Source organism: Ischnura elegans, chromosome 12 (genome assembly GCF_921293095.1).
Source record: "Ischnura elegans chromosome 12, ioIscEleg1.1, whole genome shotgun sequence".
NCBI lineage: Eukaryota > Metazoa > Arthropoda > Insecta > Odonata > Coenagrionidae > Ischnura > Ischnura elegans.
This window is the reverse complement of record NC_060257.1, coordinates 49,420,587-49,445,597: the sequence shown is the minus strand read 5'-3', so window position 1 is coordinate 49,445,597 and position 25,011 is coordinate 49,420,587. Positions and strand designations below refer to the sequence as shown.

The window sequence follows — 25,011 nt, the reverse complement described above, 5'->3', positions numbered from 1 at the left end:
CATTAACGAGACGAAGAATAAACACGCTTTAAAGGAACGACACCCGGTAAGAGAAAGAGATTAAAGTGGAAAGAGAAGGGATGCATATCGCGGGACAGGGTACCGTTAATGGGGTAAGACACGGGCGAGGCAGAACACGGAAAAGTCGCAGCAAGATGGTTGGTTGCGAAGCGCGAAAAGTCTAGTGGAGGAGGCGCACAAATCCGACTTAACAACACTGAATATTTCTAGCTCAGCGAGCGGATGGGTGGGGGGAATGTAAGGAGGAAGCGAATCTGCATGAATTTGCATAAGTACTTCGACCTCGCCAAACATTTTACGCCGACTTTTCCACCCAGAGCTTGATGCGTAAACGCTTCTCCTTCTTCGGCGGTAAGTCCGGAGATATCTTTCATGAACAGTGAGAAAGAGACCATTGCAAATTGGAAACGTGATGAATGGTACTTTAGTCTCTCACAATCTAAGCCGAGAAATAATGCGTATGAATTTTTAATGATGCATGGCATGATTTATTCCAATACCGCACTCAAAGCCAGGAGGTTGCGAGGGTACTTGCGCCGCGGAGCACATTAATTACGTCAACATCCATCGATGTGGAACTGGTTGCACTGGTTCAGGCACCGGATATCAGCGACAAGTAGCGTTTTCAGATCCCCTTAGGGAATCATTAATCATACGGAAAGATTCGCGATTAGTGCGGGGCTGTGACACAAATTATTCCACCTCCCGAGATGACAAATAAATAACCTAGAGTCGCCACTTTCAACTAAAGAATACAGACCATAAACTTATCAGCAGTATGACGATTCTAAGCTTCTCCACATGTCCACCACCGTTGGTTTTCGTGCATACAGCATGGGTATCCTCGGTATAAGCGCCAATTTACTACTGCTTTTATCTCATTTATAACGTCAACGGGAAACTATTTTTTTTAAGTTCCATCCATTTTATTGTGGTTTGAAGTACAGAAAAAATTGAACGTGGATATCAATACAATGGTAATAACTTACTTCATGAGATAAAATATATAGTATATTGACCCCGGCCCACGCGAGAATAAAATTGTAATAAGTTTTTAACGAAAAGGGAAATTATAGCGGTTAACCAAAAAGAAACTTTTTCGTTAACTGTTTCTTTCAAGCGATCATTCTCCCGGAAACTAATCGCTGATAACTTTAATGGCGTTTAATGCCACCGAAGTTTTCTTTGCTGTTTCCAAGAGAACGTCTAAATGCCGTAGTCTGATGATTTGAAACAGAATAAGCCCTATCTCATTTGTGACCTGCCGCCCGGTCGACTATCTCTCACTATACATGATTAAAGAACGCTCTAAAAAAATAATCATATAGTTGAAACACTTTCTCACGTGGACACGCCGAAACCACTTATCTAACTTATAAATTATTTTATTCCCGGCAGAAGAAAATCAGACATCTTCACAGTTTCTAACTTCAATTTCAAAAAAATATTTATTGCTGTTTTACCTCGATAAAAAAGCCGCAATTTAATCTAAAAAATACCGCACACTCTTTCACCTCAAAGAATTCACCATATCCCCAACGCATAAAAATATTTCCGAACTTATCTCAGGGGATGCAAAATTTTCTCCAGACTGGCCTACATCTGTCAGGGTAATGACTAATGCAACGGAGACCAATCGATAAACCCCACTAGTATTGAGAGCTCCTTTTCATTTTGACTACTCTCGGCTTTGCTTTCTTGTTTACGAGTATTTGCGGGCGACAGATCTCTCAAAGTGTCCGATTCATGGTAATCACCACTTCCGATATCAGCATCAGACAGACAGAGATTCAACTGTGAACACGATTCGAGCAAAAACGAAATCAACCCATCGAGGGTAGTGGATTGCTTTTTTGGAGATTGAAACAGAAAAGAAAATGCTAAAAGGAGGATTTTTTTACGAATAGGAATTCCACTCAGCGTTAAAGAATGTAAGTGGTACAGATGGCGTAGTACATACTCAACGTCGTGACAGTTATAGGCCACGAAGAAGCCTTACCTTGGTGAGAGATAAATTGGAGGCAATTTAAATTTAGCCGAATCTGAATTGAACTATCGCGATGTATTAGCTGCCGGAAAAGGGTGAGAAATTATTTTTAAAAGGTAGGCAGCACTCTATTAAGTTGGACGAATAGTGTTTTAAATATATTTGGACCAATAGTATCACATTTTTGCTACTAAGGCAGGATTTACATCCACATAGATCTGAAAGCCGCCTTAACAGACGTGAGGCGGTAGATTTCAAGATGCAAACCATTCACCATAATACACACTATAAGGCGTATTAAGGTAAATGTATTATAAGGTGCATAAGATATAATATAAGACGTATAAGGTAAAATTATTAAGGCGTTTTTTGATACGTTGCTTTGGCTATGGCCTAACATTTGGTCCTTAATTGATTAAGAGAAAAACGAATCCCTATACCTAACCGTTCGAAAAAATATATTTCTTGTTTCATTGTTTCCTTCGGATCTGGATATATGAGGCGATTTTAAGATGTAACTCTTTGTGTCCTATGAAGCAGTGGCGTAACTATGGGGGGATGAGGGGATAGATCCCCTCCAAAGCCTCGGAGAAATAAAAAAAATATGTAAAACTATTGTCTATTTTTTAATTCAAAAACTGAATCTGATTAAAGTTAAATATTTTGTCCCAAACTGATGTAAAATGTATTTCCAGGCACGTCATTTTTAAAAAAAATTCTCCTGTCCCCCCGTTGCCTGGGGTGGGGGGTCGCCACCCCATCCCCTCCAAAGCATATTCCTAGTTAAGCCACTGCTATGAAGGGTATATATACTAAGAAAAGGATGGACAGTGACTGGTTTCCGTGCATCCCAGGAATATTTCTTTTTCACGTTGTCTGATTAATTGCAGATTTTCCACATTTAGATTAACCATAAAGTCATTCCTAAGAAAACAAAATACTTATCAACCGATATTTCGCGGAGAATTATAGAGATCCTACGTATAACCGCGTGTGACCCATGTTAAAGGATTTACGTAAAACATTTTCACAATAGTTTGAGAATTTACTGGGAGGGTAGTGGTGCATGTGGCACGATAACAACTCAAGCACGAATAGATCATCCTCTGCCGCATATATTAAATAAAACTATTGCCAAAATGTCTTACCCACACGATATTTGGAACTTTCAACCATCACTGCTACTTTTCGAGGCACGATTCAAAATCTGGGCTTTACTTTCGCGAAATGAGTGCACGAAAAATCGAATACCATGTATGACTCCCTTTTGGATTCCTCAACTTTTGAAAGAAAAAATATACCTTGGAGCTCCCAATTGTGAGCACATGCGACGCATTGACCTCGACTTGTCATCGCGCTACGGTTACAAATGCATTTCTGCCCGTCTCGACTGCACCAGAGCATTCCTCTACCGGCGACCGATTTCCTCTCTCCCGTTGAAGAATAAAGTTTTGCAGTCTATCGGCGCCTTCCTGCTCAGCCAACTTTACTCTTGCTTTATTATTTCGTTTCCTTCCTGCATTACATAAGAGAGCACCGAATTCCCTACACCCACATCTCCCTAAACTACTTTTTATCCACAGCTAAAGCTCTCGGATTTTCTAGAGCTTCCAGAATTCTTCTTATCTCGACACTCGTATTCCAAGGCATATATTTTTTTACGCTTAAAATGGTCTCACGCGAAAGTTTTTAAGTAGAAATTCCTGATAAACGAGGATATTTACTTAATTTTGAATGAAAAGAGCGATAAATTTCGTCACGAGGACAAATTAAACATGACAAACAAAAATATTTAACAATTCCGTCAAAAAATATACAGGGTGTTTCAGGAGGATTCTGCAGTACTTCTGGAGGTGGTTGGGGAGACAATATCAAGTATTATACTGTCCATTAGCATGGGGTCGCAACTCCTTAGTTGCTGAGCTATTACAGGGCAAACATTTTTGTTTGCACTTTGCCGCTACCATGAAAACGGTTTTTCTTGGTCATTCAGTCTTTTCGGCATTTAATTCGACACTCTGGATTTTTAAGAACATTATTACCACTTATTTTACCAATATGGGACGAAAATGTGCGATTAAGATTGACTGAAACAATTCATGTTTGAGCTTAATTAAACGATAGCTCTGAGCGATTATCAGCAATACGATTTCGCAATCTCACCCATTTTGATATTAATTGTTTCAGACAATAATAATCGCGCATTTTCGTCCAATCTTAATTGCTTAATGTCCTTAAAAATACCGAGTATTAAATAAAATGTCTGAAAGGCTGGATAACCAAGAAAAACATTTTTCAAGGTCACTGCAAAGGGCATAAAAATAAATGTTTGCGTTACCTTAGCTACTTCCTGAATATTGAATGAAAATAGCGCTAATTTTGGGCACGTGACATATTAAACATGACCACCAAAAATAAATAACAATTCCATCAAAACGTATAAATTCACGCCTTAATAAAGCTTAAATTCTCTTAAGACGCTGATGTCGGTCGACAAATATACGTTTTGTTGGAGAAAGGCCCAATTTTTTAGTTTAGTAGCTCAGAATATTTTTAAAGCATACAAACAAAGCTTCACAACCGACGTCACACTAAATTTGTTCGTATCGTCCGAGATAGTAAAATGTTTTTTAAAATAATTATTAGCATTCTCATTATAAATATTATCAAATCTTCGGGTAAAATTAACCTTAGACAAAATGATTCGAACAAAAAACTAGAATTTAAACGGTTTACACACATAAAATCAAATAGAGTTACACACAGGAAAGAGGTCTTTTGCTGGAAGCTGTGCTTTTCAAAGCTGATGTTTCTCGACAATTTTATAATCTTTTCCTCTTTTGTATATCTACTACACAATTATATTTCAATGATATTTTTGGATATCGGACTACCGTTTAAACCATTGAAATTGACGGGATTTTCTACACATAGGGATTAAATACGATGGACTGAAAACCTCTATGGCAACGTTAAGGCATTAAAGCATTACGTTTATTCAATTCCATAAATTTAAGCTTGTTACGTCGAGAAAATTTAGGCAAGCGCTAAATATAAACCGAACTACTTTACAACTAATACAGCAATATATGGTTTCTATAAATAATGAAGGTTTATTCCGATAATCATCATTATTCAACAATCCTAAGATTGGTTTGACGCAGCTCTCCATTTCTCTCTCCTATCTACTAGCCTTTTCACAGCGACGTATTTCTTCTCTTTTACATCCTTCATAATAATTTGTCCCATGTAACTCATTTAGGACCGTCCCTTACCCTTCTTCCCCTCTGCCTGTCCTTCTAAGATTATTTTCATCGGGCCATTATGCTTCATTACGTGGCCAAACAAGTTGTCTCCTATTCTCCTTAAGGTTTTAAGTAGTGATGGGTCGGTTCGATTCCTCGATTCTTCGATTCCTCGATTCTCGGCCAAGAACCGGAATCGAAAACGAGTACTTGCCAAGGCGAAAATTCGATTCCGATTCCAGGCAGTACTTCAAACAACAAAATATACGACCGCATTTCCAATAGTCATTTGAATTTTCGCGCCACGTAATCGTAATAACAAAACACATATCTTCTTGGGATGTGCGAGTACTCGAAAATTCAAGTCGATCGAGTAGTTGGTACTCGACTCGAGCGTTTCGAGTAGCATTACGGATGTCGAGTCGAGTAGTTAAGGTTACAGAGCTTTCGAGGCTAGTAGGTCCAGCAATCTGCCGACAGGAAGCGCTATCATGAAACTCATGTAATAGTGCAGGTTTTAAAGCCGATAAGTCATTCTAATGCCTTGGCCTGGCAGTTTCAGCTTGCCGAATACACTATTGTTGTTGTCGACGTGGGCGCCGAATACCTTTACGCCAGCCGCGGCGGCCGATCGTCTTCCTACCCCGCGCACACTGGTCCGAAATCGGAAAAAGCTGGAATAAAGTCCAAAATGACCTTTTTGGGGATAGAAACTTGAAAATCAGCGTAAATACTCATTAATCATTACCAAATATTGCTTTATATGCCATTTTACATAAATGCGAACCTTCTGTGAGATACAGAGGCCCAAACATGACCAATTTTTCAATGCCACACGAGATATCGTTTTCCCTCAAAAAATCTTTGAATTTATCCAAGTGGTTTTGCGTTGGTATGAGTTTTGTGGAATAAAAAACGCAATATTCCTTTGATCTGGTGCTTTGCCTATACTTTCAATGACTTTTGAAGATTTTGGCTCTCATCTGTCTGGTTTTACAACGCAAAATGGCCGACCCGTTTTTCACGTGAAATTTGACATTAAGTAGACATTATCTTTCGTTTACGAAAAATATAACTCGGAAAATTTGAATCGCAATATAAAGTAGAGATTTCTAAAGAGTACTAAGTAGAAATCTTGAAAAGAAAGTTTGCGACGAAGGAAATAAGAGCGATTTTTCAATCGCGCGTCAAGGCTGACCTACACGCCGCGGACCTCTGAGGCTCGGTAACTGAGGCCGATTTTTCAAGTTTTTTAAAACATTAGTCCTGAAAAATCGTCATTTAAAGCATGGATAATCGTCTTCATTGACTTAAAACACTAAATAGGATGTTAAAAAGGATTATTTATAGATCGACTAGACCATTTAGCGCGCATTACTCGAGTGAAAATACTAAGGATTGGATATTTTTCGGAACCATCCCGCGCGTAAGAAATATGCCTCGGGTATTGAAGTAAAGTGAAGAGATTAAGTCAGTATGCTTAAGAGAGAGAAAAATGAACAGTTTCCGTGAAAGGCAACAAGCGATACCCTTTTTCCCATTCCACCCTCTCTGAGGTGAGTCGCGCGTTAGGGGGAGTTTTCACACCACAAGGCTCTTTTAGCCTTTTCTATAATTACTGCGTCCGTCCGATGTAATATTCATTTGTAGCGTTTAGTTTCTTTCTTGAACTTTAAAAAGCAAGAGATTTAAAGGTTGATTGAATGACGTGAGAAGTATAGCATTTTTTTTGGCTCTACAAAGCTAAAGTTTAGTTCAATAGTTGTTCGCTTCATCCGCTTGAATTCCATTAAGATTCAAGATCCAACAAATCGTTGATATAATTTTTAATAAAAATTCCAAAGTCTCCGAAATCTTGCAATTTTGGTGGGAAAGTACTTGCCCAATAACAAACATGTGTAGCAAAAGGCAATTTTCTGCAGGCAGTAATACTGTAACATGGAGACGTCAAAACCTGCTGGCTGAGCATGTAGAACAGTGGCGGATACAGATGGGGGGCGCAGGGGGCGCGCGCCCCCCCCCCTTGCGGGTCCGCCTGTATTGCCGAACATTGCAAAACCACAATTGTAACTTTTTTATATCATAAGATGGCATTATCTTTTACATGTTTATAATCACTTTAAATAAAATTTTCATATAGGTACTTTGCCTGTGACTTGATTATCTTTTATCACAATAAAAATAAAGACAACTCAAGATATGTTGCGCCCCCCCCTTGAGTTTTTTCTGTATCCGCCACTGATGTAGAATAATTGGATTTTCTGCTTGAGAATTTGAAAGGGCCAAATATTACATGATTCATATACGTAGTATGTAATCTTTATTACAGCTATGAAAATTCCTGTACTCAGGGCTCTCCCTTGTAGTTTGGATATATATATATATATTGTCGACATATTATGAGTGCCAATATTCTAAAGTAATACCTATCATGTAACACCACTTTTCAGGTATGTTCTGTTTTGAAATTTAGCTATTATATTTTAATTGCATAGTAATGATATGAAAGATTCTTTTGTGAACTGACTCTTTCACAGAGTAATATTTTAAAAAGTAGTTTTCTTGTTTCCTGGAAGTGATATTTTTCTTGGAACCTATGGCATCAGAATCGATGGAATCGGTATCGGTAGAATCGGAATCGAAATGTCAGAATCGGAATCGGGATCGGAATCGATAAAATTTTGGAATCGACCCATCACTAGTTTTAAGAATTCTCTTTTTTCCTTAGCTCTTCCTCATTACTTATACGGTGGATCCATTTTATCTTCATCATTCTTCGGTGGTACCACATCTCGAATACTTCCTCTCTTTACTTATCTGCTGCTGTTACCATCCAAGTCTCGCTTCCACAGAGAAACATACTCCACATGTAGAATCTGATGATTTTTTTCCTCGCCTCTATCCCTCTATTTTCAGGAGTAAGTTGATCCTTCCTTCAGTAGAAAGCCCTCCTTGCCAGCGCTATTCTACCGACTATTTCTTTCTTGCTTCATCCTTCGCCTAAGTCTTCAACGGGGGTCTTCAACTTTTTTAATGCAAGGGCCCAAAATCGAGTTTACATCGTTCAAAAGGCCACATTACTCACCGTCACTTTACCTCCAGATCAATAAAATTTTTTTAAAACATATAATTTCAAAATGCAATAATCTTTATTGGTTAAAAATTTCAATCAATCAATACGATTTTTTACATCGTTTATTTTTGACGAGTGTGTCGATACATATTGCTATGGTATTTGGAGGAGGCGACCGACAGCTGAGGTCATTCGCGCCATGAGGGAAGGGTATGGAAGGAAGGGTGGAGAGAAACCCGGCGTCGGCGTTAGCCTGCTCTTAACGAAAGGCGCCAAGGGGACCACGGCTTAACGACCCATCCGACGGACGGAGTGTTGCGCTAGAAATGTCCTCCACACAACATTCAAACAGGGATCGGGCACTCTCTGAAAATTCTCTGCCACTGCAGGGATTTGAACCCGAGCCCGCCGCGTGGGAAGCCAACACTCTAGCCACCGCAGCAGCCCGATCCCCTACATACATATTTTGGGATACATATTTTATATTGTGTGGCGTGATGCAAAATTTTCCTTAGCCTCTAGGGGCCGCAAGAAATTAGCCGGAGGACCGCATGCGGCCCGGGAGCCGCGAGTTGAAGACATTTGGCCTGAGTAGTTTAATAATGCATAATAGGTTTTCTAAGAATTCTCTTTTCTCCCCTTCTTCTTAATACTTCCACATTACTTAATCGACGACGGATATTACACATGTCTATGACTCTAACTTAGACCTTGGCAAGACATACTTGGGAGTCTAGCACGCTGCACCTGATGAGATAAGAACACATCATTTAGGTTAAGTACCACCACTTGGGGAAACTCACCCTCAAAATCCTCCACTCACCCTTCCACGCGGGAACCATAAAAGATTGTTCCTGAGCCGAAATATCGATCGGAAGGGGCGTTTTTATCGCTTTAAAAGCATTGAGGAACACGACGAGGTCTGAGATGATTAATGGTGGCAATTTTTGCGGTGTAAAATTTATGATCTCCCTTGAACAAACATCTACTTAAGCACCAACTTTTTTACTGCAATATTTTTGTAGGGTCAGCCTCCCCGAAGGCGAGATTAGCGTTGCGTTAAAAAATACAGACAACGAGGGGGAATATTTTCTCTCTCCATGTGAAAAAAGAACATCTTTTTAAAACATTTATGGCCATAATCCTCAGTCTCCATTGATAATGATTCGCTTCGAATCAAAGAGTTGATACACTGGATTCACTGGTACCTTATCTGTGCAGACTTAAGATTTGACTAGAATTTCTAGGACTACCGGTAAATTGCGCCGTTCAAAGCTGATTATCTTGACGATTTTATAATATCTTGCTCTTTTCTATAACTATGACACAAACATTTTTCAGAATTTCTTTTGGACATCGGTGAGACGATTTAAATTAACGGGATTTTCTAGACGAGGGTATAAAATATGATGGACTGAAAACCTCTATAGCAATGTTAAGGTATTAAGACATTACATTTATTTATTTAAGAATCATAAATTTAAGCTATTAAGTAGAGATAAATCAGGGAAGCGCTACATATAAACTGAACTACCAGTGATGAACTGGATTCAATGGGACTTTATCTGTACAGACTTTTGATTGGAATAAAATTTCTATGACTACCAGTAAAGAGTCTGTTTACAACCATTTTTTTAAATGTTGCCATGCTATATACAATTAACATGTAACCTAGGCGTCAAAGGGTAACATTTCCTGTGAATGTGATAAACTAGAGATAAGCAACGATTTCAAAATTAGACACAGACAATAATTAGGAATTGAATCGACATTTCCTTTCTTGTTTCCTGTAGGCTTTACTAGAGGCAAGTCCGCCTAGGAATTGAAACAATGACACTCCATTTCTCGATCGGAGGGGTTGTACATAAATTGGAATTCGTGGTATTTTCCAGACGTCTGGAAACACGATAAATCCAAAAGACTATAACTAAGTTACGGCAAAAAGACCTTAAGTAATGAAAAAGTAGGCAAATATTCGCTATAAACCTAGTAACTACACAACTAAAACTATAATACTCAGATATTGAAAACTTCAAGCATCGCGGGAAACCTTCCAGGATAAGTCCGAACACATCAGATTCCACCATTAAGCATATATAATGGCAATAAGCATAATATATAATACAAAATACAATAAGCATAATATATAATACAAAATACAATAAGCATAATATAAAATACCATATCAATAAGCGTATCTAACAAGTCAGTAAATGACGCCTAAAGCAGCATCATACATCTCTTGTAATTACGACTTTAACAAGCAAAACCAACATGATCACCTTAACTTAATTCCAAATAGCGAAACCGTATTCTACCTTTCCATAAAAGAATTACTAAAAATCCAACGACTCAGCATTCAATTCCATCCAACTTCTTCATCTCCAAAGCCATTGTGCCGTGGATTATCATTTTTATCACAAATCCAGGACCGCAACGTCGTCTGAAAAGTGTTCTCAGCCACGTAGATAGAGGCGAAATATTTTTTTACATAACTTTTCGACATTAACTTGTTAGGGCGACAGAAGACCAAGGATTTACTTTTTTTATTCTCCCATGAGATGCAACCGCGAGTCGAAAATATAGCACGTTCTCACGTGCAGCGTTCTTTCAAGAGTCACATTCGCGAACCCGAAAAGGATATAAGACAGTAAAAAAACCTTTTAGGGATTTATAACATAAGAAACTAGATGACAAGCCTGGACCTACTACCCTTAGACATTAACTGCTACAGCTATCTTTCAATGGTACAAACATCGTATTAATTTAACCCATTATAACCTAATTTTCCTTCATCAAGTAACATCAAAAATGCATACATTTTTAGCTCTATTCAGGGCAGATTTGAACTAGGTGTTTATGTGTGTTGTAAAGTTTCATGGCGAAATATGCAGCTGCCACAATTATTATGTATGAGTAGAAAATCTTCACATTTTTTAAATGAGAGGTCTTGTAATTTATATTCTCCCAAAGATAGCTCTGGGTTAGAAAGACTTAAAACCGCTATATAATGGGTCATCATAAAATAACGGTGCTGTTTTGAAAGCTGTTTAAGTAAAAACCGAATTACTTACAGTTTATTGTCTTATTTTTCGAATTTTTCGTCTCAAACAGTTTTTTACGCAATTAATAAATTTGAGTATATGCGCCCTTAATCGCTGGACAATAGAGAAACACGGCGTCGACAATAGCCTACTCCTGATGAAAGACGACAAGGGGACCACAACTTAACGTCCTACCCGACGGACGGAGTGCTGCACTTAAAGTGCCCTCCTCAAGGCACTTAAGCAGGGATCAGCCTCTGAAAAATCTCTATCACCCTATCCCTATTATCTTCCTATGAATTACGGAAACCGCACCATTCTTTCATTACGACCCCGTATTTTCAGGCCCGTATTGAAACGATAAAATAAGACGGATGCACTGTCAAACTGATGCAAGAATTCGATTTTTTTTCCTTTGAATCATACAAATTGGGCTGCAATTAAAAGACCCCCATCATACACCAAAAAGTGGTAAGAAGTAATTATGAATTCTTTATTTCAGCAAAACCGCTTCAAAATATCATCGCCACATGTCCAATGAGGCGGTTAATATGATAGTGCGCATGCGTAGATTTCCAACTTTTGACTCAATAAAAAAAGGTCACAAAAACCACTCACAAGAATTACCTATAAATGATGATTCGCGTGAAATCCTGATAATGTTTTAGGCTTATATATTTAATAAATATCGAAAAGAAATACTGACATATTACTGATATATATGATAATTATGCATATATGATTAATAAATCTCGAAAAATGTTACTGATAAGACGGTCTTTCACCCCTTTCTAATCCTTGGTCAGCAGACCCGTAAATGATTTGTATATTTTCATAATTTTACATTGCATAGAAGCCGGATGGCATTAAAATACATGTGTTTTGTGAAATTACTAAGATTAATATTGTCTATCCTAAGTCAGAGCATTGGTACCGAAAAATTCACGATTTCTCTTAATACCGTTCAACTTTACGAAAAATTATTTACATACAGGCATCGTCAGCCCCACAATGACGGTTGGCGGAGAATTGGACGTAAAAAAGAGGGTAGATGGAAATGAAGAGAAATGCACGAGTATTTCAAAAGATTGTTGCAACTTGTCTTTTTCCCATATATCGAGGGGAATATATATTGATGATTGTGATCTATCAAATCCATAACTTTTCAATGCTAATACTCGCAATTACAAACACTACACCTCAAAATATTGGAGAAAAGTAGATCGCATTGCAATCATCACCGCGCCGCGGACATTAGAGAAAGCCGATTTAAGTAGCAACAGAAATCAGTCTTCTATGGGATGGAATTGAGCCTCCTCTATGCAGTCCCTTTGAATAGAAGGCATGTATTCCGGCAAAAGTTTGAAGAAACTCCATTAATCCATTGACACGATATTTCAGATACATCCCATTAAAACTTCTCGGGTGATCAATGACTCCTATTCAAGCAAATTCCTCAGCATAACGAGGAATTTTTCGGCCCGAAAACGAATTCCGTCTCACCTCGGATGACCTTTCAACTGTTAAAATGTTTTCATTACGACAGTGACTAACGCCCTTGGTTGCGTGACAACAAATGACATATCATCGATTTTTCATGACTATAAGTCAACGAATCAAGCACAGACACGTGGCAGTTAGTGGGATGTAAGGAGCCTCGAAATTTTCGTAATTTTTAAGTTTCTACTTTGAATGCTTGTCTAATTTTTTAATGAGAGTCTTCAACAATCATACAAAATCCGACGTCACAATTACGCCACATCGCAGCACGAAAGTTTCAAGTCCATACTGAATAGGACCCCGATCTCAAATATGAATCCTTGTATTCTTGTCATTGCTGAAGTGAGAAGTCATGTTACCTAGTATAGTAGGGCGCCTTTAGATGAAAATAAGCCATAGGCTGTATGATCTTAGGTTTTCCCCGGCGTATCAGTTGCAGGAAAGTTTCTCGGGTTTTCCACCGGTTGATGTCGTCCATGTCTCCCGACGTTTCGATCCGCATCCTCAGGGGATCTTCCGAAGATCCCCTGATTATTATTTGCTCGGAAAAAAATATTTTAGTCACATGTTTTATACTAATATCATTTATCTTGAGTTGAAAGAAAATTTGTTCAAAACTTTCGTTTCAATCCAGTCCTGATTTTCCTTTAAGACTTCTGCGATTTCCTTTAAGACTTGCTGACCGAAGATCCCCTGAGGATGGTCAGCAAGTCGCGGATCGAAACGTCGGGAGACATGGACGACATCAACCGGTGGAAAACCCGAGAAAGGTCATAGGCTATTCCGCTTATTGGGCTCTTTCTTCTCCCATTTTTAAGTTTGCAAATTTCATGAGAGATAATAAAATACATTATTACTGTGATATATATAGATATGTTACAGGAAACATGCTGTGATTGGTAATAACCTTTATAAAAAATGTAGCAAGAAAAATATTCATTGGCGCAATCTAGTGTATACAAATGAACAGACCCAATGAGCAAAACGCGTTGATCTTAACCGATGCATCCTTATGTTGGCTTAATAGTCATAGGTGTAGAATTTCTCCTTGTTTTCGGTTCAGAGTTCTAGTGTACACAGTTTTAAGAATAGTGTAATTTTAATTTTGATAACAATTTTAATGCAGGCCCCTCTTGATAGTGAGACCCTAGGCTGAAGCCTAGTTAGCCGATAGAAAAATCCGGCACTACCTAGTAGGCACAAATAAAGAACGCGAATGATAGCTTTGATTTGAGTACGACTAATATTTGCTCTGCAAAAAATAGACAGATTACCTTATCGATGAAACTTTTTCCTGACATCTACCATAACATGGGCGTACACAGAGAGGGCAGGAGGGGGCGGCTGCCTCCCCCCTGAAGCAAAAATCGCAGAAGTCTTAAAGGAAAATCAGGACTGGATTGAAACGAAAGTTTTGAACAAATTTTCTTTCAACTCAAGATAAATGATATTAGTATAAAACATGTGACTAAAATATTTTTTTCCGAGCAAATAATTTTTAAAACTAATAAAGCGCTCTTATAGTTTTCTTCAAATGTTAGTTTCATTCACCTTTTCCATGTTTAAATGTTACAGCTTGAACAACCATGGCTTGCCCCCCTCCCCCTAGTTTTGATCCTGGGCACGCCCTTATACCATAAATGAACAATGGAGTGTCCTTCCAAATATTCTTAAGAGATAGCTAGCGTATGATAAAAACACTGAAATTCGGACATAAAAATTGAAAATACAAATAAACCATCAACGTAAACGGACACTGAAAGGCTTACGCCCAAACCTACATTGAAGAAGCGTAAGGACGTGTGACGTATGAATGTAAACAAGAATGAAAAACTTCCAGTAAAAACTGCGCATAATGTACAAGAAATGTTCATTGGCAAATATCGTATGTAAAATCTGAAACATGAAATGAAAAATAAGTTATTCACAGGGAAAGATAATCGACCATCGACTACACCATAAGCAATTATTCCCGAAGGCAGTGAGAGTAATACACAAGAACTCAACCTTTTTTTAATTCATCTTTATTTCTTTAGACAACTGATGCATATTCGAATACATTATGTGATAGAAATAACAACTGGCACGATGACCGAAGAGGGTTTTGAATGCGATTCGCGCCTTTTCTAGCGATACATTCCACTAATATACAATGTCTCCAGTAGGGGGATATACTGTACAGATCTACCGCTCCGAGTTTAGGCGCCAAATCAAAAGGTTCCGAAATAAGAGTTACGTTCGAATCACGGGTTTTCTACCTGCAACGAGATTAATGCAATTAAAAAAGGTTCATGAGTTACTTGCAAGATTTAGTTTTATTCTGTTGCATTTTTATTTCAAAGGTAACAAAAATCGCAATAACATATGCTCTAAACAACTACTAAATGGAATGTATCTACCTAAACGAGAACTAAGTAGCCGATTGGTATCAATAATATCTCACAACTATTTGTAATATTAATTTTTTAAAGGTTTTTTCTCAACCAAATATAATATTTTTAGATCTTGATTTAAACCCTGCTGGAATATGGAATGAAAGTCCAGAGTTATCACTAAAACCCCACCCTAACTACATCACAGCTCTATTGGTAAAATAATAAAACCAATTAATAAAGTTTTTTTTTCAGGAATGTAAACTTATAAATAATAGCATGTAGCGATGGTAGTCATTTTTCTTATGGTCACTTACAAACTTGAGTATAACAAATCATACTATCTTGAGGAATCACTTTCAATGCTCCATGAATATATACATATCATTTAGGGACTATAATCATCATTACATTAGATAGAATCAAAACATAAATTTACCTTAACATAGGCACAGCATGGCTTTCCACTCAGGTCTCGCGGAAGGTTTCTTGCCTGAATGACTGCAATATAAATAAATAATTGTTAGAAAATCCATAAAATTCTAAATATATTTACATACTTATGATATAAATTAAATAGGTAATACAATATTTTGGCAACAAATAAAAGATCAATTAAAATATTTATAGATACACAAAAAACATGCACTGACTATTTATTTATAACCATAATCTATTACATAAATTGATGAACAACTCTGGCAGATACCCAGTGGGCATGAAAAAAATTAATCTAATAAAATATATTTTCAACCTACCATGCACAGTAAGAAGGCCATTGTTGGCATAGACAGCTACCTCCAAGTCTCCTGCAATCAAAAATTACCAAATATTAAAATATCATCCATACATATCCAGTAGGAGTATTGCTTTAATAAATTATAGTAGATAATATGGGACTGACAAGTATTTTTAAAAATACATTTTAAAACCAACAAAAAGATTGAGAAATTTTGATGCATAATTTTAAACCTTACTGGGAGATACACTAAAGCAATATAAATATATTAACAATCTTATTCATTTCTTGGCTGAAATATACATGGATACATCACCTCTTTCCTTGTCCTCCATTAGTTTATAATTCTTGTGGACGGCCACTCTACGCAATGCACTACTCCTTCTAGCAAGGGAACTCTTCTTAGATGGACCATGAACACTAGGTGATATGAATGATAAGCATTTTCTAGACCTGAAAACAATAAAAGATAAAAAGTTAATTTTGGGGGCACAAATGCCATATTTGTAAATGTAGTAGTAATGCAAAGTGCTAACATGGCCCCTTTTATATGGAATTACAGAGTGGAAAATTGCTAAATAAAATTCAGCTATGTAAAAATGTTAATTATAATTTATCAATTCAACGCTCAAAAATACTTAGGCATAGAGTATTTTAACATTGTGTACTTTTTCCTTGAAAGAAGTACAAAATGAGCCTAAAGTAGTGAATATCTACCAGCATGCCATCATGTATCCTTGGAAATATATATCACTAAGTATAGCAGTGAAGGAGTTGGATTCCAATATGAATATTGATTCGCACTATGTATCAACCACATAAGGTAATAATGTCTTAAATAGTACTATATAGTACCATGTACTGACACTAAATTTATAAATTAGGGTGAATATATGTGCATTCTCAAAAAAAACATAAAAACATAAGGAAAGGATTGATCTAATGAAGGGCAGGATACATTTCCTCCCAAATCATTACAAAGATGTATAATAAATTTGGAACAAGGAGCAAAATCATATATTTTATTACCTTGACTTCTTCTCCACCAGAGCCATTGGACTTTCAAGCACCTCATCACCCTCTACAGGGGTTTCCCGAGCTGATGGACATGATGAATTCTCATTTGTAGACTGGGATTTTCCTGAATCTGCAGATCCAGCACTCCCAATGCTGCCAGCTACAACATGGTCATGAGATAGCTTCGGTGTTTTCATGAAGTGCATGTGGTGTGAATTCCAGGTCTCACCATCGGAAGATGAAGGTGGTGACGGGGACAAGGGAGGACTCAGGCGAGATGAAACAGTCGGGAAGTTGTGACCTCTCCGCAATGATGACCCACTGACTTCCTTGTCGACTTTCTGCAAACTCACAGCAGGAGAACTCTCAGTCTTCACTGAAAACCCTTCAGGAGTGTCCACATCCTCATCCCCATCAATAGCTTCTAGTGACCAGGAAGATGATTTCCGTTTAAGACTAATCTGCGAGAGTGACAATCGAGTCAGGAGTAGGGGCAATGATGTTGATGCACACGTCGAAAGTGGAGGCTTCGGAGGGGGTGGTGGGGTTGGCATAGCACCGTGTGGTGGTACTGGAGGGGGTTCATTCTTCTTGTTGTGAGGGGGCACTGGTGGAGGAGGAACAGGTGGAGGAAGTTGTTTGGCACCGTGAGGAGGCAATGGAGGTGGCATACGATCAGCCGCCGGCTTTTTGGCCTCATGTTTCACCTCCTGGATCACCTTTTTCTTACTAAACTGATCGTCCATTAACATTGAGTCACATATGAGCCCCGATACTCCACCCTCACTCAGCTGCCTTTTCCTACTACTAGAACTACCGATTACACTTTTTACATTCATATCACAAGCATTATCAGATTCATCATCCATTTTAACCTGATTGAGATTCGTGCCAGCATCACATCTTTCACCATAACAAAAATTAATATTCTCCCTACATTCTTCATCATTATTTTGATCTTTCAACTCATCACTTTCAAGCTCTGCTTGACTACTGTTGGCCGACTTACAGTGGCAAGTAGATATATCACATATTTCTGTGGATGGGGGAATGAGGAAGGACCCGTTTTTCTCCAACTTCCCTTTTGAATTATCACTACCCACACTATCATCCAGTTTAGCATACCAAGGTTTCTGCTGCAGGTTAACCGAGTTCTTTTCATTTTTGCTATAAAGACTATCCCTGACCTCAGCAATGCTCACAGACATAGTCAACCCTGGGTCTTCAGGCTCTTCATCGCCCTCCAAAACCCATGGAGTAACATTTCTATAAGCTCCATTCATTCCCCCAGGAAATCCAGAGAAAACTGGACACACTACTGACGATGTTCCTTTTGGCGCCTGCAGTGCGCTACGACATTCTTGGGCAGATCCTGTTGAAGACTCTTCCATTCGACTATATTTCTTTATCTCAGCACTACTGCTCCTACGACGAATTCGCTTCTGTACAGACTTTCCTGGGGTTGTTCTATGGTGAGGGTCTTGACTCTGACTCCTTCTACTTCTCTTACGATCCCTTCCACCGTCATGCCCCGAGATTCGACGCCTGCGAGGGGTAATCATCTCCAAGGTAGCAATATGTTTATTGGACTCCTTCCTCAGTTTTTCAAGAAACTTTGGGTCCGTCAGATCATGCTTGGGGAAAAATCTAGGCCTTCTCCTCACAGGGGATGGGGAAGGTGATGGAGGACATGATGAGGTTACAGAGGAAGAGGACGATAAAGAATTATCATCGGTTGACTTATGAGAAGCAGATGGCAAAGGAAAACAGAGTCCTGCACCAATTGTAGGTTTTGCAGTCTTTGATGTGTTGGACTTCTTGAACTCCATCACAAACGATGAATTTGCAGGAAAATCGGAATTTTCTAGAAGCAACCCATCATCCTCCTCTTCATTGTCAATCACTCTCCCTTTCTTTCTCTTCCCTGCACTACTTGAAATTTTTAAAGGACTTGAAGGGGTGACTCCTGCCTTGAGCAAAGACAGTTGATGTGCATTCCTTCCGCCTGACAGGTCAGCAGTCCTACTCTTACCATTGTTCAACTTTGGATTGAACTTCTTGCTCCCAGAAGCCTGAACACCACACAATCCTTCCATCAAGGGAACCCCTTCCGATGTAGGCAATGGCTTTCCTGTTGTAGCATCCCATAAGCGAAAGTAGCCTTCAATTGGTGGCGGAGGGGGAACCAAACATGAACACTTGGAGGCAGGACACGAACAGTTTCGAAATGAAGGGGGAGTACTGCCAGCTGGTTTAACAGGAGGTAACCTTGTACAACTCAACTTGGCTGATCTAATCTTCGGTGAGTCAATTTTGGCAGTGCGAAACATTCTCTTACTAGAGGAATTCCTGCAGTAATCAAAGAAAATAGTGCTACCTAAATTACAGTATCCCGTCCTTTCTAATCCTCGGACACATTTACAATCTATATTTGTTCGAGGAGCAACGGGTGGTTTATAGTCATTATCCTTTTCAGAAGACTCAACTGAGTCACTTCTCTCCTCAGAGCCATCTTTACTTGGGACCTCGTTTTTATTACCCTCAGAAGATGATACTCCTTGAATCCCATTATTTTTATTTTTACCACAGCTTGAACACACAGGAAGAGGAGATTCATCAGAGGGCTCCAATTCTTCTTCAATGATGGTTTCGGAATTAAGCCTGCCATCCTCTACATCAGATCTTGATTTGCTATCCCTAGCGGCAGAAGAATGCCTTGAAATTTTATGGTTGATGAAAGGATTTCTCTTGTCAAACAAACTGGAGCAGTTCAGTTGCATCCACGCCAAATCACGAGCCAGAGGAGATACACCTCCACATCCAGAGGCATTGCTGGATGTTGATGACACAGCTGGGGCATCAAAGTCATCAGTGAGCCTTCGTCTCAACGAAGCCTTGTTTCCACTCGGAGTGGGCGCCACAGGAGGCAGAAGTGGATGGATAAAAGGTGAAGATGCTCTTGACCCACAACCTCTGTATAATCTCTGGCTAAGGCGCAGTATGCTGTTCCTATAGCTCAGCTCATTAGGTGAGTACTCAATCTGAATCTCAGGATTGTAAGAAGATGACAAGGTAGAGTTTGGTCCACATGAGGACGACATAGATTTAGTTGATGAAGCAGATGATGCTATGCCAGAGGAAGTTCCAGTGTGAGTGGAGCATGCACCAATTAACAAGTTAGGATTGGGGTAGTAAGAGCCATGAGTCAAGGCCTCAGATGAGGTCAGAGTCGATGACGAAGTATAACCAGGATTAGTGATGAGAGTAATTTGCCCATGGGCGGAGGTAGTCAAATTAGAAGACTTCACTTGGGAAGGAATATAAGGCACAAATGCAGAATCTGGATAGTGAGATGAAACTGGCCTGCAGTTTGCATCTCCATTAGATGGATCCCTGTGTTCCGTGAAGGCTGAACTTAGCGATGATCCAGCAGCTAACCCAGAGAACCTATTATTCGAATTATAAGTACATAATGGTTTGTTTAACAAATAATTATCACAGCTTTTAACAAAAGTGGACCGACCAGGACAGTATCCTGGCAAATCCAGCACAGCACTACTTAATTTGTTGAGTTCGGCAACAGGGTGTTGCTTCACTGACTCCCAGGGAGCCTTCAATTTTTTTGGGGTCACAAACGCTTGGCAGTCATCTGGATCCGAAGGGGGTTTGGAAGGTGGACAGTTTGAGTAGAATGGGGCATGCCTGGCAGACACAGCAGCCGTTGAAACAGTTGCTGCGTAGGAGGAACAGCCGATCACAGTAGAAGAGCATGCTGAGACTGGTACGATAGCTTCGTCACCCTTCTCCGAGGAGGATTTCCGTCTACTCTTTCTCCTTCGTCTCCGTCTCCGTTCATTCAGCCTTTCCCAGTTTTCGCTGTTCTCCTTGTCCTCATCCTCCTCTGAGTCCTTCTCCTGAGACGTCGCCTCATCACTCTTTCCCGCCTCCGAAGATGACTTCTGGGAGCCATGCCATGATGGAACACGGTCCGTGTCTGAGGAGCTCTTCCTCATCCTTTCCCGTGACTTGGGACGGGTATACACCCTGGAATGAAAATGGCATCAGCATTTATTGCTAACAAAAATCACTAGATTCTATAAACTGGAATGATGACACCCCAAGCTCCAATCAATATCCCAACTACATCCAGACAACATTGTCGGCATTAACGTATGACATCCGTGGAATATCAGTGTTCATTCAATTAACACTGTTATCCCAGCAACATCCAGCCATCATTTTCAGCATTAACGTATAGTATCTTTGGAATATCAATGTTAATCCAATTAACATTTTATGGATACTCGTAAAATATCTAAAAGACCAACCAAACAATGTTGCAGCAATGTCCAACAGTGGACCTGGAGGTCCACATAACAACATCTCTTAGGTATTTTCACAACATGCAATGAGTTGATAATGAGTGTGCTTATTACAGCTTTTTGGTAATCTCCAGACATACAGACAAAACATTTGTACTATTCAATTCTATACAGATCATAGGCTACCTATGGATACTGTTTGGAATAACCATTTTTTAATATCATGGATATTCCAACGTGGATATCTATGAAACGTTATTTTTACAACTTGTCGTGGATGTTACAATTAGGATATCAATGTAATGTTATCAAAATATACATCCTGAAATAACATTATTCCCTTGTAAATTTATAGAAGGCTCATATGAGGCTGAGGAGCCGCCGAGCATGTTTCTAATTTTTGTTAAAAAATTCTGTGATGGGAACACAAGATTATTCAACCTGTAGGTTTGTTTGAATAGGTAATGGTCAATTCCTTCCCTGGACCACAATCAATGATGATGACTTCAATGATTTTCAAATTCAGTCATCAGAGGGGTTCACTTGGGATTTAAATGCTGGATGCTTGGGTTAGTAGCCTAGCCCTCTATCCACTAGACTATCATATTTTCCTTAGTACCATACTTTAACTAAGTTAATAACAGTTTACCCCAAACATGACAATTGTCTCATCTTTAAATGAGCCAAAATTCAACTTGAAGTCAAAATTCTAGTCCGTTACTCTTTGTAATATTCTCATTTTATTTATTCTCCATCACCATAAAATAGACCTCAAGGAACTAAGCAGCAAATGAATCCATGAGAAATATAGATTTCCTCTAATCCTATATAAAAGCATCACTGGATAAGTTGTGGACAATATGACAGTCATTCCGCACAGAATATACAGGCTTACATGATACCGACATTCTAAGTATAACAATTAATTAACTAGCATGCAATAATTCTTCTCACTATCGGAGATAATTCAGCTAGTTGATATAAAAAATAATAATTAGATTCACGAAGCTAAAAAAATTCTATTTCTTTGGGTACCTACATTAATGATGCTGAAAATAGATTGTCATTTTAATTTAATCTGTGATGTTAAACTTAGAAAATGAATGTTTAATTTAACTGAGCAATAACCAACCTTTCCCAGTCAGACTCCGTCTTGGTGTTCTTTGGTGCTGATTTTAGCCTTTTACCCGCTGATGATTTCCCAGCGTCTAATGCACCAGCACTGCTATGGCGCTGACCAGGAGACGAATCACTAGCTGTCGTTGTGGTTGTTGTGGGAGTTGCACGGTTACCAACATCGGAGAGCACTAACCTCCTCCTTGCAGGAGTAGCATACACTGAACTTCCCTTTGATTTTGCCTGAAATGCACAATTGAGAAACACATAAAACCTCATCCGCAAACCTATGTAGACAGATAAGATTTAAAGGAATGCAATGATATATATACACATTGAAAAATAGTATTGGTAATCCTTAAATAAATAAAGTTCTAATTAAAGTACTCAAACTAATATAAATGCACCAAATAAATAATTAATGGTGAATGTAACCAATAATGTAATTATCAGTGACCTCCCCATATAAACTGAACTGTTACTGTGGCCAATTGTGAAATTAATTGATTTTCAGGCACTTGTAAAATGTGAATGGCAAATTTTGCTGCATAAAATGATTCAACTATACTTGAAACACAATTTTAATAATTTCATAAGAAAGCAAAAGGGTGTTAGTGCTTTTTCCTCAGGGAAGTCCAGCCCTACATGAATGATCAGATTTTCTACTTTGTCTACATTACAATTATTTTTTATGTCTACAAGGACTGACATAATGAGTAGCAACCAGTTCCACAATGTGAGGCTTCAGATGATTTCTGTACTTTTTTTGTAAACTTTCATAAACAGACAATGCAAAAAATTAACTTGGTGGCATTCAATTCATTACATTGAGACTTTGCAGAAGACCATAGACTATCAAATTACCTTTTCAAGATTGGATTACGTTTTGATAAAATAATTTTCATCCGTTGAAGGTCATAAAAATTACACCAAATTAACAAAAAATGTATTTTTCGATATTTATTACAACAAATGATTAAAAAGCTATAGCTAAAGAAATTTTCAGGAGGTCAACATCACAGAGAGGTGTGGGGGCTTCTTTTCTTTGTGATTCCACCCTTTCGACTATGACGATATAAGAAACCGCCATGATCTAACCTCTAGAAAGAATGAAAAGGCATTTAGTGTTCTTCGGTTTTACTATTATTCTTGTACCGGCTGATGATTTCTCTGCATCTAATGTGCCAGCACTGTTACGATTCTGACTAATGGATGAATCACTGGTCGTTGCTGTGTTTTTTGCCACGATTACCAACATGAAAGAGCATTGATCCCCACGTTTGTCCTCAGCACGCCCATGCCCCCCAAACCTCCCCTCTAGGATGTAGCCACACAAATTTTTTCAGTCAAAACATTTATTTATTTATTTTGAAAATTCAAGCAAAGCCAAGCAAATCGTAGTGGAGGTGGCATAGTGTAGCGGAGGTTTATTATTTATAGCCATTGTAGTGTGCTATGGGCATAAACAAATATTAGGGAAGAGTAAAATATTTTTTTAAAAATATTCTAATACTAAAGAATGGAATAAAAAAGGAAGTACGATTTGACTAACCACTGATCAAAGTGAATCTATAACATGGGAAAAAATCAGTACAGCCACCTTAACGAACTAAATCGGTAACATGGAAAAAAATCAGAGCACCCACCTTAACGAACGCTCCTCCCTTCACGCTGGAGGACTTGCGGTCCTTGTGCGCCTTCCGCCGGGGAACACTATCCGCACGCTGGTGCACTCCGGAGGGTGCCGGTCGCTTCCTCTGCGACCATCCCGCTAGGATGCGGTCCAAGAGGCCCCCTCCCGGCTCCAGGGTGTCCTCCTTGCTGGGCTCCGAGTGGACGGCGGCGCGGGGCCGTGACGGCACCGGCGGCGGCGAGGACGGGCGCGAAGCCCGGGACTGGCCGGCAGCACCCACCGACGTCCACTTGAGCATCGTCCAAGACGCTCCCGGCTGAAAAAGGGCAAAAACGTAATTCTATAAGCCATGCTGGTTTAATAAGACAAACATACGGTGAGTCGAAAAAATAATATGGAAAAATATAGAAGTAGGATATTACAGTGTACTGAAAATCATTATTATTACAATAAATTACTTATCGAAAGAAAAAGTACTAACACTCATCCACAATTATTTTAATTCGAACGACAATTTTAAGCTCACAGAGCCACTTCAATTGGCGCAAGACTTAATGATAATTCTATTAGGCATGTAGATTTGATAAGACAAGCATACGGCGAGTCACAAAAATAACACGGAGAAATACATAAGTAGGAAGGATATAAAAGTGCACTGAAAATTATTATTACCATTATTATTACAATAAATTGCTTATTGAAATAAAATTTAAATAAATTACTTGTTAAAAAAATTTTCCCAGTTATTTTAATGCGTAGGTACGACGTTTTTCGGGTCAGAGCTTACTTCGTTAAATAAAAGGCAATTGCACTTTTCCACAATTATTTTAATGCGTACGATATTTTTCGGATAACTGAGTCATCATCCGGCACGAGACATAATCATAATTCGATTAGCCCTCGAGGTTAGTTTTAGCCCCAGCTTAGCGAGATTAGCCCCAC

At 38.7% G+C, this 25,011-nt stretch overlaps 1 protein-coding gene across 1 annotated transcript in view; it reads right to left on the bottom strand.

The window, feature by feature from the left end:
- The window catches only part of LOC124169580, a 325,588-nt gene that overhangs the window by 255,703 nt on the left and 44,874 nt on the right, over positions 1 to 25,011 (bottom strand). Inside the window, exons 2-7 of the mRNA XM_046548222.1 lie at positions 24,083 to 24,385; positions 22,453 to 22,679; positions 17,011 to 21,042; positions 16,298 to 16,434; positions 16,001 to 16,051; positions 15,682 to 15,743 (exon numbers count right to left, since the gene is read on the bottom strand). Coding sequence (XP_046404178.1) covers positions 15,682 to 15,743; positions 16,001 to 16,051; positions 16,298 to 16,434; positions 17,011 to 21,042; positions 22,453 to 22,679; positions 24,083 to 24,367 — 4,794 coding nt within the window. The 5' untranslated portion in view covers positions 24,368 to 24,385. The remainder of the gene's footprint in view (positions 1 to 15,681; positions 15,744 to 16,000; positions 16,052 to 16,297; positions 16,435 to 17,010; positions 21,043 to 22,452; positions 22,680 to 24,082; positions 24,386 to 25,011) is intronic.